The sequence below is a fragment of the Urocitellus parryii genome, chromosome 3, assembly GCF_045843805.1.
Source record: "Urocitellus parryii isolate mUroPar1 chromosome 3, mUroPar1.hap1, whole genome shotgun sequence".
NCBI lineage: Eukaryota > Metazoa > Chordata > Mammalia > Rodentia > Sciuridae > Urocitellus > Urocitellus parryii.
The window spans coordinates 79,247,047-79,261,396 of NC_135533.1; the positions used below are offsets into that span (position 1 = coordinate 79,247,047).

Consider the following 14,350-nt stretch of genomic DNA (forward strand, 5'->3'; position numbering starts at 1 on the left):
TTGTGAGTTGCAGTTATCATCTCAAAAAATGTTATAAATCTTTTTTTAAATAAAAAATAATTATCTTAGTATTTCATAAAGCTTACATATCAGAAAATGTGTCCGCACATTTCTTTGAAATATGTGCAAGGAACATTTTCATGCATACATTCTCAGACATTCCCTTTACCACTCTCATCTCTAGGCCTGGCTGTCAATGTTATTAGAAACATATAGGAAGCTGTTGTTTTTGAAAAGTTAATTTTTTTAAATATGGGAAGTAGCAGAATATGATAACCTTTATCAAGGAGATAGCATACTATTCTGGGGGACAGCAAGGGAGCAATACCCTGTTATCATAGGTAATATTGACTAAAATGCTGCAGAAGCCACTCATAAATCCTGATTAACTATTGCATGAATGAACAGAAAAACACAACATTTTTTTAAACTCCACCCAAAATAAGAATTAAGTTCCTCTTATTGTTGTTCCAATATAATTGCACTACTATGCTTTTTTATATTCCATTTGATCTCTCACTAAGATAAATAATTCATGTTTCCAAATTTTGTTCCCGGTTTGGTTTTGGAATGGTGTTGTAGGAACCAGTACAGAATAGAATATAATGCATTGAATACTTATCTAAGCTTTCAGGCATTTCTTTTTTATTCTAGTCATGCAAATTATTATAGATCCTTATTCACAGGTTAGACACTGTTCTGGTTACAATGAATCCCAGGAACTAAAAAAGTTAGAAATATAATTTCTTACATTTTCACTAATTGGTTTCTGTTTACTGCATCTAGTGGTGACAATGCTGTCATCCTGATGAGACTAGGGAATTAGAAATTCCTCAGTTAACTTTTCATAAACTAAAATATTTTCACTGCAGTCTTTGAAAATATCTTAACCTATTCCAATATTAACTAAGTAGAAAAAAGCTTCTGATTCATGTCCACATCTTAACTGACTTATGCAATCACCTACAGTTTATACAGATTTAAATGCTGTATTTTTTCAAAGAGTTCCTCAAAATCTATTGTAAAGTCTTAATATTGGATTTTGGGTTTGGTTTGGTTTGGTTTATATATAAATGCATGTCCCTGATTTTATAACTTTTTAATTTCAATCAATTTGTAAAGTTGCATTCACTTGCTGGCAAAAGCTCTGGGTTGTGACGTTTGTTTTACAGCCATCACAGTACCTTGCCTTGTTTTCCTCAGTTCCGCTTTGCTGATGGACTGGACATCGTGCTCATGGTCCTGGGAATATTGGCATCACTGGTAAATGGAGCCTGTCTTCCTTTAATGTCTCTGGTTTTAGGAGAAGTGAGTGATCACCTTACTAGTGAATGTCTAGTCCAAACCAACACAAGTGAGTACAAGATTTATTTTTCGGGATTCCTGGGGACCCAAAATCATATAATAAATAAAACAGGAATTGAGCTCATAGTGCAGATTATTGCATTGTAAACAAACTGTATAATATGTACTTAAATCATTTATTCTTCTATATCACTAGATACTAAAGAACCTAATAGTTCTTGCTAAGTTCTCCAGAGAAACACAATCAATAAGTGTGCATGTGTGTAGATACATCTCTGTGTGTATGTATATGTATACAAAGAGAGAGAGATAGGCCAATGTGCATATGTATACATATGTAGCTACTTGGGGCACTTTAATAGACATAGACAAGCTTGGCACTGTAGAGCACACTTCAACAAGGAAATATCAAAGAATACAGTAGATGGGGTAGAGAGAGAAGATGTGAGGGAAGGGGAGGGGGGATAGTAGGGGATAGGAAAGGTAGCAGAATACAACAATTACTAATAGGGCATTATGTAAAATTGTGGATGTGTAACCAACGTGATTCTGCAATCTGCATTTGGGGTAAAATTGGGAGTTCATAACCCACTTCAATCTAATGTATGAAATATGATATGTCAAGAGCTTTGTAATGTTGTGAACACCCAATAAAAAAACCAAAAAAAAAAAGAATATGCAGAAAATTATAGTACAAGAGACAATATCCTCAATAAAGATAAGGGGGAAACCTACCAATTGAGTATACAAAAAAGGTCTCATTCTACTCATTTATAGGCATTTTAAATATTACTCATATTTGTAGGAATCTTTCTGTATGTGTGTGTGTGTGTGTGTGTGTGTGTGTGTAAAGAGAAAGTGATTTTAAGAAATTTACTTACATGATTATGGAGTTAGGCAAGTCTAAAATATGCCAGATACTGGCCAGTCTGAGCCCCAGGAGAGAGCTAGTGCCACAGGTCAAGTCCAAAGGCTTGTTGATGGTGCACAAGAATCCTCTGAAACCCACTATGGTTAGGCTTGTTTTTCTGAAAATTCAAATATTGCTCTATCAGAATTGGTGATTATACCAGGATTTAATCAAAAGTTTGGGCCATTCCATTCCACTTATCAATAAAAAGAAGAAATCAAGAAAGTAAGAATGGTTAAATCTTTCTGGCTACTTGGAGTTATTCAATAGACATGGACTTGTGTGGCACTATAGGGCATAATTCAGACAGGAAGCAGCAAGGAACATGCAAAAACTTACAGTACTATAGACCAATATCTTGATAAAAGATAAGGAGGGAAATTTAGCAATTGAGTGTGCAAAACTCTTTTCATAGCACCCGTAGACATTTGCTCCTATTTCCTGTGCTTGAAGGCATCTTTCATGCACCCTTTCTAGTGTCCTACTTCACAGCCATGTCCTACAAGGTCACATTATTCCTTAAAATGTAAATTCTAGTGATTCTCCTATATACAGTCTCTTTTATCAAGTATATATTATAAATATAAGTAATTTCCTGATTTACTTACATATTTGTCCCCAAAGTCCACACTAGGAAGTATCCTTACAGCTATTTTTAAAAACTGGGGCAAGTAACACATTAAAACCTAAATGTCTTGTAGATACTGGTCTAGCTTTGTGTACTTTTGTCAGTGCCCTATACTAATTTAAGCCTTTTTGTTTCTCACCTAAAGGTTAATAATCTTTCAGTTGTCCACTTTTATTTGAATGAAATACACCCACTGCTTCCATCTCTATATCCATCCAGATGATAGTTGCCTGCCTAATTGTTTAAAAAAATAATAATAAAAGTAAAATTGAGGATATAAATGAAATTAAAATTTTATATTTTAATAATGTAAGCTAAGTTAATTGTCATTTGGAAGGACCCAGTAGTTCACTAAGAAAAATGTATTGATTGCCAACTATATGAATGAGTGAGTGGTAAAACTAGCAACAGAAGGCAGTCACTTGAGGGTGCTCTTTTTGTTAGAGATATTGTATAATTGATTGCCTTACAAGCCTTGGACAGCAATTGGCAATGCATCTCTGACTGATATTGCTTTGGTGAATTTTAGCAAATATCATAATCATAAAAGCAGTTTTGATAAGGATTTATATACATTTGTGATATTATTGGTATATTATAACAGATTATTAAAACCCTTTAATAATAACTTTATTATTTATTAACATTGATTTCCTAGGAGAATAATATGATTATTTTCTCCTACAAATAAAACATGTATAATAACCATCATTCATTGGGTGCTCATTTTGGCGCCAGAGCTGAATTTCTTTACATATTATCTCTATTAATACAATATCCAAAATTAGATTTTGTTATTTTGATGTCATTGTGATACCATTTTAGAAATAATGTTTATTCCATTCATTAGCTCAGTTAAAACTCATTAAAATTTTTTACTAGGTTTTAAAATCTTCACTTCTACCATGTCAATTCTTTTATTTTTGAAAAGCCTGCTTCAAAAATTTTCCTTCCGGGGCTGGAGATGTGGCTCAGCGGTAGCGCGCTCGCCTGGCATGCGTGCAGCCCGGGTTCGATCCTCAGCACCACATACCAACAAAGATGTTGTGTCCGCCGAGAACTAAAAAATAAATATTAAAAAAATTCTCTCTCTCTCTCTCTCTCTCTCTCCTCTCTCACTCTCTCTTTAAAAAAAAAAAAAAAAAAAAAAAAAAAAAAAAAAGAACTTTAGCCATCACTCTTTGTTGGAACATTTAAAAATTTAAAAAAAAAAAAAAATTTTCCTTCCCACAATTCCACAAACAGAATAAGGGAGAAATAATAATTTCCATATAAATAAATTCATAGACATTATTATAGGGAATGGTGTTATGACTATATAAGATATGAAAAGTCATGATGCCTTTATAATGTTGATCATAGAGTTTTAAACACTAAAATTATGGCAGTGAATATTGACCACATTTGTGTTGTTGGTAAAGTCAGGACCATGGTATAACATTATTGTACAATGAATTTTTTACAATATACATGAAGTATTTTCTACTAGAATATTTTACTAGAACTATGTTTTACTAAAAATTTACATGAAAGACTTGTAACTGAAGGATTATTTGAAACATGGGTTTATTATGTGACTATTCTAGTTGTAACCCCACATATTTCAGTGAGTTTCCTTTCAGGATTTTCCATGACTTCTAGTTTTAGAACTTCCACATGAGTTCTGGCTTTTCTTGAACTTTCTAAATCATTTGGGGTGTATCACACTGAATTCTAAATGTATGATCTCAAGTAGGAATAGGGAATTCTGTTACTGTTGCTTTCCTGACTGTTGCCTGATTAGAGGAGTCCTAAAGAATTCTTCCTGAATATGAGCTACATTGTTAGTGTTTCCTTGTATTTTTAGCCATTGCATGAATATTTCTTGAGAGCAGAAATAATTATTTCAACTACTAGTTTGAAGAATAGAAAATAAGATGATCCTAGGCCTGTGTTAGGCATGAAGTCCATTTTCTCTAGAAAGTTCTATGTGTAGTTTGGAGGAATACCTGTGAAACAGTATGGCTAACTGAAAATTACTTTCTTTTATAATTTAAAAAAAAACTTTTTTTACAGCAATTTCTCAGAACTGTACTCAGTTTCAAGAGAAGCTGAATGAAGACGTGACCATGTAAGTCCAAATGGAGTGTTGCTATCATACTGCATGCCCTCTCTGCACACCATTCTATTCCACACCTACAATAAAATATAGTAAAAAAAATTAGTCTGATTATTAATTTTATATAATAGCAATTAAAGTAAATATGTTCTTCTCTTTTGTTTGGTATTTATAACATAATTAGTGAATAATTCTTCCTCTATTTGAAAAGTATGCATATCATATGTGTCTTTGAGAAAATTGTCATCAGTAGAAAAGTTATGACAATTTGCATTTTTATAGCAACTTTGCCTTCTAGAACTGAAGGATCATGTCCTCGAAGATAAAGGACTTGTCTTTCTTTAAAAATAAAAAAAAAAACTATTTTCTTTCAAAGTCTTGTAGGAAATGCTCTTTATATAAATTGAAAAGATTTCTATAAATTTAAAAATTGAAAAGCTATATGCTATAAATAAATAGTTAAAAAAAAAGTAAGGAGTAAGGTTTTGTTCAGACCAATTTTAGAAACTAATTATTTAGGTTATTATAATAAAAATAGTAAAATCTGAATAAAAATAACTTATAAAGACATTCTGTTTTTATTCACATTTATTCACTCTGTCCCATATTGCATTAGTTAGGAAGATGCTTCTTTACTCAGCATGTTTGCTGCCCCGGACCCATGTGGGCAGCTGAACTTAAGGTTGCTCGTGTGAATTTCCAGAGACACCAAATAAAACAGACACACCCTGTACCTCTAAACAAGTTTCAGGATGGCTTCTCCATTCTTGGCCTCAGGCTCCCCAAATGGGAGAGCAAGACAAAGTCATGAGAGACTGATGAGAGAGAACAAGCAAATTCGGAAGTGGGCTTTTATTGGGGGGACACTTGTTCTTAGAAAGTTCCATCCAAAAAAGGCCAGAAGGGGCAAGGTTACAAGGGACAGGTGAGGGTAGTTCAACCCAAGGGGCAACATGCCTACATCTGAAGACACACCTTCAACTTCCTGAACCAGGACACCACCCAGATCACTACAAAATGTAGTGATGGTCAAAGCCTCTTGCTTCAGGATGGAAGGCGCAAGTTATTCAGAGTGGCTCCCTACATATTTCCCCTTCTTTCTTTGAAAAAGAAGGTGATGGGTTACTATTTCGAGTCCCGAAATCACTGTTTTGAAGTCTCACCATCCTGCAATTACAATTCAAGAGAGAATTAGTAGCAAAGAGAACAATATAAGGATATATCATGAAGAATGTTTAAGAATGTTTCCAGGGTTAAAGCCATTCAATTTTCTAAGTATTTGATCAGCTAAAGAAGTAGGACCCAAAAAATCAATCTTACTTTTTGTATATCTTGAATATGATGATGGAGTTTCAAAAGATCCAAAATGTTATTATTATTTTGCCAAATACCCAATAAATGGTTTTTAATCTTCTCCCAATCCCATTGGGAAGCATTGTATTTGGCAGCAGTAACACGCACATATTTATAGCTAGCATGACATTTAAGTCTTTCCTTGAATTTTATAGACACTTTTAGACAGCCAAAGTTCATTACCAATATTTATGACAGTAGCCTCTAAGGCATTTAGCTTCATCTCAATCTTCTCATCAATATTTATTTGATGATGAAGAGCCTTGAAAGTATTCTGAGCCAGATTATTAAGAAAATTTGTGTGTTGAATATTTTGAGATACAGCTGTGACTGTTGAAGCAATAAAGGAAACTAAGGCAACAACTCCCATTATTAAGAGACCAAGAGCACTTTTAGGTCTTCATAGCTGGGCATGTATTTGTTGTAAGACTTGAAAACCAGCATCAGCATATCATGGCTCTGAAATAATATTAGCTGACAATAAGACAAAAGAGGGCTGATAAAGTATCAGCGTTCCTTTCCCTCTATTATATCTGGTGATACAAGTAATTAAATTCGATTTATTACATGTTACAAGATATCTATCATCTTTCCTTTTAACTTTTACATTTCCAGTAATTAAAATGTAAGGAGATTGAACGCAGGCCCATAAGCCATAACAAGAACCTTCTTACAGTTTTTGTCTACAAAGTCTTGTAAAGGTTTGTCAGTAAAATGTAAGAATTCTGAGGCAGCAATTGAGCACCAAACATCTTTCTGAATGCCACCTTCGCTGAAGGTCAAGATGTTACTAACAAATCCTCCAGGAGTCATGGAAGTAACCTTGAGCAATTGCCTTTTGTCAATTTTAGGAGACCAGTCCAAAATATACCCACTATTTCTAGACACCTTATTTTGTACTGGAAAAGTATTTATACAATCTATCTACATAGGAAAGATGTCAATTTCTATCGCAGAATGATTAGGACAATGAGGTATTCATGGACGTTCTGCTGAGATGACTGTTTGGTTATGAGAAAGTCCCATTTTAATAATTGATCTGATACAAGGTTTTGAGTCACCAGGAATTGTACCATTAGTTGATATAGGTCTCCCAACTACTGTCTTTTCCTTAAATGACACTTTTAGACAGACAGCCTGTTGATTGTGGGACCAACACAAGATAATTGAGCACTATAGCCAGAATAATTAAATCCAGTCACATGGTTGGGAGTAACGTGGGTCTTGTAAATAATCCCATCATATATAAGTCATTAGAAATACTGGGATACATTCTCTAGTCCACACTGCTGAGTGTACTAAAGGTGGATCTTGTGTCCAATAAGTTTCTCCCTGATTCCCATTTACCTGACAGCTCAATAGAGCTAATATTGCAGCAAGCATCCTTGTTAAAGATTTTTTTCCTTGCTGTCGAATCATTTGTGCACCTGCAGCATCAATTTCCTCAGATCCTTCCATGAGCGTAGCTTCCTCATTCAATCTCTCTGAGCCCTCTTTCTTCTTCTCTTCCTTCAAGAGTTCCTCTTTTTGAAGGAAGTCAGGTCTGGCATCTCTGGGTCAATCTTCAGTCACTTGAATCTTGGTTCTATGTCCTCCATGCCTGATGGAGGTACCAAAATAGGACGAAAAGCACCTTCTGGGAAAATATAAGCATGACTTCTTCCCCACATAATCACTGGATCTGGTCCTTCCCATTGACAGGTCTGCAAGTCCTTCCACCAAACTCAGCCTAAAGGGCCTGTTGCTATGGAAGACATGTGTCACTCAGCTGCAGTGCAAGCTTCTGAGTCACAATTTAGAAAATTTAAAATGAACAGAGCATGATTAAGGTTATTTTGAAGAGTCCTAGTTCTATCTTCCCCCTTTAGTTCTTGTAATTGTAGCTTAATAGATAAATGAGCTCATTCTACCATGGCTTGACCTTGAGGGTTGTAAGGAAGACCTGTTTCATGGTCAATATGAAACTCTTGGCAAAATTGTTGAAAAGAAGGGCTTACACAAGCCGGTGCATTATCAGTTTTAATCTGTAAAGGACATCCTAATACTGCAAAGGCAGCTAAACAATGAGAAATAACATGTTGAGTATTTTCTTTTGCATGGGCTATAACAAAGATAAATCTAGAATAAGTATCTACAATCACATGTACATAACATTGTTTACCAAATTGAGAAATGTGAGTTACATCCATTTGCCATAATTGATTTGGTTTTAATCCACGGGAATACCCCATGGTAAAGATGGTGTGTGTATAACACATTGGGGGCAGTGACGTACAATTTGACAAGCCTGTTCTTTAGTAATATTAATTTTTTATGTAAACTAGAAGCATTTTGATGATGCAAAGAATATGAAGCTAGTGCACAGTCATACAAAGACATTTTCTGACAAACAGCAACCAATTTATCAATCTTATCATTACCTGATGTTAGAGGCCCTGGAAGATTAGTATGGGCCCATATGTGGCCTATAAAACATGGGTGCTTTCACATTTGTACTGTCCTTTGTGGGATATGAAATAAATTGAATAACTCTTGTGATGATGTATACCCAATAATTGAAGTTTCAATATTTTTTGTAACTCCAACTGCATATAAGCATATTAATGGGCTCATTTGCAAAATCACTTAAAGCACAAATGAGAGCTTGTAGTTCTGCTCCTTGGGCAGAAGCATATGAGGTTTGTATTATCTATGTATGAGCATGACTATAAAAACCTGCTGTACCTGAGCCTGAGCCATCAGTGAATACTGTTAGTGCACCATCTATTGGTTGTGCACGTACAATCCTGGAAATATGAATGGAGTTACCAATGCAAATTGAATAATTTTATCACAATGATAATGACTATCTGACCAGGAAAATTAGCAAAAGCTACTTTCTCAGTATTAGAAGTTTGAAAAAGCCAATCATTCTGTTGAGCAGAAAATGGAATGATTATAATATTAGGTACTGATCCAAATAGCTGTAAAACTCTTGTTCTGCCCTTTATCACTAATTGAGCAATAAAATAATGAAAAGGAGTTAATGACTTCTGAGGAGAGTGGGCTAAATGAATTCACTCAATAACTCCCAATGTCTGCCACATAACCCCTGTAGGGATGTAAGCAGTTGGAAATATTAATAAATATATAGGCTCTTTGGATTAATTCTAGTAAGCTGAGCATTCTTAATAGCAATTTCAACTTTCCTCATAGCTGTTCTTGCTTCTGCTTTGAGCTGATGAGAAGAAGTTGGAGAAGGACCTCCCTGTAATATCTGGAATAAAAGACTTAAATCTGAAGTAGTTAGCTTTAAAGATGGCCTCAGCCAATTAATATCTCCTAATAATTTTTGAAAATCATTAAGGGTGTGCAGCTCCTTGATTCTTATTTGTAAGTTTTGAGGACAGATTGTATGTCCTTCAATCACATAACCTAGATATTGAAAAGGAGATGTCTTGCACCTTCTCAGGTGCAATGCAGAAACCCATTGCTGTGAGTGAAGTCTATAATTGGGCAAAAAAATTTTAAGAGTACATCTGAATTAGCATGAGCTAAAAGTATGTTATCCATAAAATGAATAATATATGCATCATGGAATTTTTCCCTTATAGGTGTGGTAGCCTATGGCATAAAATTTTGACATAGGGTAGGACTGTTACAAATTCCCTGAGGCAACACTTTCCAGCAATATCTTTTAACTGATTCTTTAAAATTAATTGCTGGGACACTCACTAAAGGCAAACTTTTTACAGTCACCTGGGTGAAAAGGTTTAGAGAAAAAAGAATCTTTTAGATCTACTACTATTAAATAATAATCTAAAGGAATAGCTAGCTGTAGGTGAAGAATGCCCAGATTGTAACACTCCTCTATGGGCTCTATAATACGATTAATAACTCTAAGGTCTTGTAATAATCTCCAACTACCAGATTTTTTCTTAATTACAAAGACCGGTGTATTCCAAGGGCTGAGCATAGGCTCTAAATGACCAGCCTGAAGTTATTCCTCAACTAACATGTGGGTTATTTTAAGTTTTTCCCCTCTTAGAGGCCACTAAATAACCCAAATTGGCTCTTCTGTGAGCCAATCAACTTTTTCTGCTGTACTTTGGGTCAGGGAAAAGGTCAGGGGCCCTACCAAAAATTTTGGTTGGGTGCATTAATTAATCTCTGTTGGGAAGATTGGGTTATAGGTAGGTACCCCATCTGTGAATTCCCCTAGGAATAAGTCCTTGATTAAGTCCTTCAAATAACATGATAGAATTTGTAGTTACTAATAATAATCCTAAACTGCTTAAAATATCTCTACCCCATACCGGGCACTCAGAGCAGGTTGAAATATCTGTTCTATGCCTTCTAAAATGGCAGGTGCAATATGTAAAGGCCAGCTTTTAGGCCAAAATCTATAAGATAAAACAGATTTATCTGCCCCAGTATCTTGAAATTTTTTAAGATTTATTTTACCATGCAGCTTTTTGGAGTGCCACCGGCGCAAACTGGGTAAGGTCTCTGCACTACTGTGTGGAGATTAGCAGTCCTGTGCCAAATGCCCAGTCCTACCACAATTGAAACACTGCCCTGGAGAATGACGTCTCTGTGATTGGGGCTGGAGTACCTGGGCTGGGGATGTGGCTCAAGTGGTAGCGCGCTCGCCTGGCGTTCGTGCGCCCAGGGTTCGATCCTCAGCACCACATACCAACAAAGATGTTGTGTCCGCTGAGAACTAAAAAATAAATATTAAAAAAAATTAAAAAAATAAAGCCACAGCGAGCGTAAAACCTTGTGATTGTGTTAGACCAACACCCACACCACAAGAAGCAAATAAATTCAGAAACCGTCCCTTTCTTCCCATGGGGTTGGAGGATGTCCTGACAAACTTTATTGGCATTTTCAAATACTAGCTGTTTGACTATGAACCCAGAGGACTTTGAGTCTCTGATCAATCTGTTCGCTGCCTGGTAACAGGCACACTACGAAATCAGAGAATTGTTCTTCTGATCCCTGTTTAATTTAATCAGATTAAGACTAAATCCAATTTAGACTGATCCCAGGAAGGTATCTCGTGCCACGTCCTTTTGGCACATGCAGTGATCTGATCACAAATGGCTAGATCATAATTTAATTGTCTCCATAGGTCTGCAAATTCCCCAGTTCCCGTTAACATCTCCAAAGGGGCATCGAAGCCTTGCCTTCTGTTCCTCTCTACCTGTTTGGTGCAATAATCAGTCTAGTGAGATCACCAAAGGATATAATCACCCCTGGAAAGGCAAGATTTTGCCATAGAAATCCAGTTATTTGGGGGTAAAGGCTCATGGCATAATGAATCAAGTAGGCTTTGCAGAAAGGGTGAGTTTGGACCATAGCTATAGCAAGAATTTTGAGCTCCTTTAGAGTCTTAAAAGAAACTGCAACGTGCTCGTGGACATGCTGGTTTTGTTTGTTAATCTGCCCAAAGACTGGGAAAAGCTGAAAACATGTAATGTCTTCTCCCACTTCTTGCGCTCTTCTAAGGCCACATTATAGAGGTATTAGCATAGCGACCACCAGTTCAGAGTAATTATTGAACTCCATTCTCCCAGAAAAGAGCATCCAAATTTTAATGGCATGCGCCAGGACAGCTAGATGTAATTTAGCAAAACCCTCCTCCAGGTCTTCCTCATCTTCTGACTGAATCCCCTAAGATTGTGACTTTTTTGTCTGTATCTTCCTGTCCATTTTGTTCCTCTCTATTTTGAATCTGCATCACAGAAATCCTATCAGGGATAGTTTCCACTCTTCAACACACCCCTTAGTGGTCCTCTAAACAGCTGGGTCTGTCTGGCTCAGAGGAAACTGAACTTTTGGTCCTAGATCTTGCCCCAGGCCATCTGTTCCTGGTTTGCAAGTTGCAGACTGATGGAAAATTGACTCCACCCTCAGTCCTGCCACAGAAAGAGAAAACCACTTGGAAGCAGCCTCAGGCCATTTCTCTTGCTCCAAATTCCTAATGGCTCTCTGAAGCCCTTTCAACAGGTGCTTGGGGGACCACTGGTCCTGTTCTAGATCATCAAAAAGACACATTTCTAAAGCAGTCCAGACCTTCTGGGTCCTCTCTATTGTACTTTTAGATAGCTTGACAGAGAGGCAGCCTTTATATAATTTTCTACCTAGCCTCTCCCAAGTACATAAATCTGGTGATTCTTGTTCACAAAACCACGGGCATATTTCACTAATAGTTTTCAGAAATTGAGCCAGCTGGGCTCTACTGACTTGTTTTCCTCTCAGGTTGATTATCGTCTCCAGAATTATTAAATACATTTCATTATCTGAAGACATGGAACTGCCCATGATAATTCTTTAACATCCCTGGCTCTGAAACTGTCTGCTTCCTCTGTGACCCTCCAAAACATGGTTCACTAAATTTCTATAGCTCGCTCTCTCATTCAACCTGTAAATTCACCCCAAGTGGTCCCTGGTTCCAGGCACCACCGACCCATGCGGGCAGCTGAACTTAAGGTCACTCGTGTAAATTTCTAGGGACACCAAATAAAACACAGACACACACTGTACCTTTAAATAAGCTTCAGGACGGCTTCTCCATTCTTAGCCTCAGGCTCCCCAAATGGGAGAGCAAGCGAAAGTCATGAGAGCCTGGTGAGAGAGAGCAAGCATGTTTAGAAGTAGGCTTTTATTGGGGGGGGGGGGCTCTTGTTCTTAGAAAGTTCCATCCAAAAAGGACCAGAAGGGGCAGGGTTACAAGGAACAGGTGAGTGGAGGTCTTTAATATTTTGTGTTAGATTGATTCCCAAATATTTTATTTTCTTTGAGGCTATTGTGAATGGGCTAGTTTTCCTAATTTCTTTTTCAGTTGATTCACCACTGATGTATAAGAATGCTATTGATTTATGGGAGTTGATTTTAAATCCTGCTACTTTGCTGAATTTGTGCTAAAAGTTTTCTGGTGAAGTTTTTTGGGTCTTATAAATATAGAATCATGTCATCAGGCAATAAGTATAGCTTGAGTTCTTCTTTTCTTATTCATATCCCTTTAATTTCTTTCTTCTCTGTAATTGTTCTGGCTATAGTTTCTAGGACTATGTTGCATGGAAGTGGTGAAAGAGGCATCTCTGTCCTGTTCCAGACTTTAGAGGGAAAGCTTTCAATTTTTCTCCATTTAGAAAAATGTTGGCCTTGGTCTTAGCATATATAACTTTTACAATATTGAAGTATATTTCTACTATCCCTAGTTTTTCTAGTGTTTTGAACATGAATGGATGCTGTGTTGTGCCAGATGCTTTCTCTGCATATATTGATGTAATCAGTTGATTCTTGTCTTTAACTTTCTTGATGTGTTGAATTACATTTATTGATTTCCATATGTTGAACCAACCCTGCATCCCTGGGATGAACCCCACTTGATCATGATACACTTATCTTTTAAATATGTTTTTGTACGTGATATGTCAGTATATAATTGAGAATTTTTGCACTTACGTTCATCAGGGATATTCATTTGAAGTTTTCTTTCTTTGATATGTCTTTTTCTGGTTATGGTATCACAGTGATACTAACTTCACAGAATGAGTTTGGAGGGTTTCCTCCTTTTCTATTTCATGGAATAATTTGAGGAGGATTAGTGTTAGTTCTTCTTTGTAGGTCTTGTGGAACTCAGGTGAGAATCCATCCTGTCCTGGACTTTTCATTCTTGGTAGGCTTTTGATGTTATCTTGAATTACATTGCTTGAAATTGATCTGTTTAAATCAATGTCCTCTTGATTCAATTTGAGTAGGTCATATGTCTCCATAAATTTATCGATGTTTTCATGGTTTTCTATTTTATTGGCTATAAATTTTCTAAAATAGGTTCTGATTATGATCTATATTTCAGTACTTTCATTGTGATATTTTCTTTTTTATCATGTATTTTAGTAATTTGAGTTTTTTCTCTCTTTCTCTTTGTTGACTTTTATTGATAATTTTCAAAGATCCAATTTTTTGTTTTGTCAATTTTTTGGATTTTTTTATTTCAATTTCATTGATATCAGCTCTGATTTTAATTATTTCCTGCCTTCTACTGATTTTGGTGTATATTTGTTCT

At 35.9% G+C, this 14,350-nt stretch overlaps 1 protein-coding gene across 1 annotated transcript in view; it reads left to right on the top strand.

Moving 5' to 3' along the window:
* The window catches only part of Abcb5 (ATP binding cassette subfamily B member 5), a 118,641-nt gene that overhangs the window by 13,349 nt on the left and 90,942 nt on the right, over positions 1 to 14,350 (top strand). The window contains exons 3-4 of the mRNA XM_026408509.2: positions 1,204 to 1,354; positions 4,899 to 4,953. Coding sequence (XP_026264294.2) covers positions 1,204 to 1,354; positions 4,899 to 4,953 — 206 coding nt within the window. The remainder of the gene's footprint in view (positions 1 to 1,203; positions 1,355 to 4,898; positions 4,954 to 14,350) is intronic.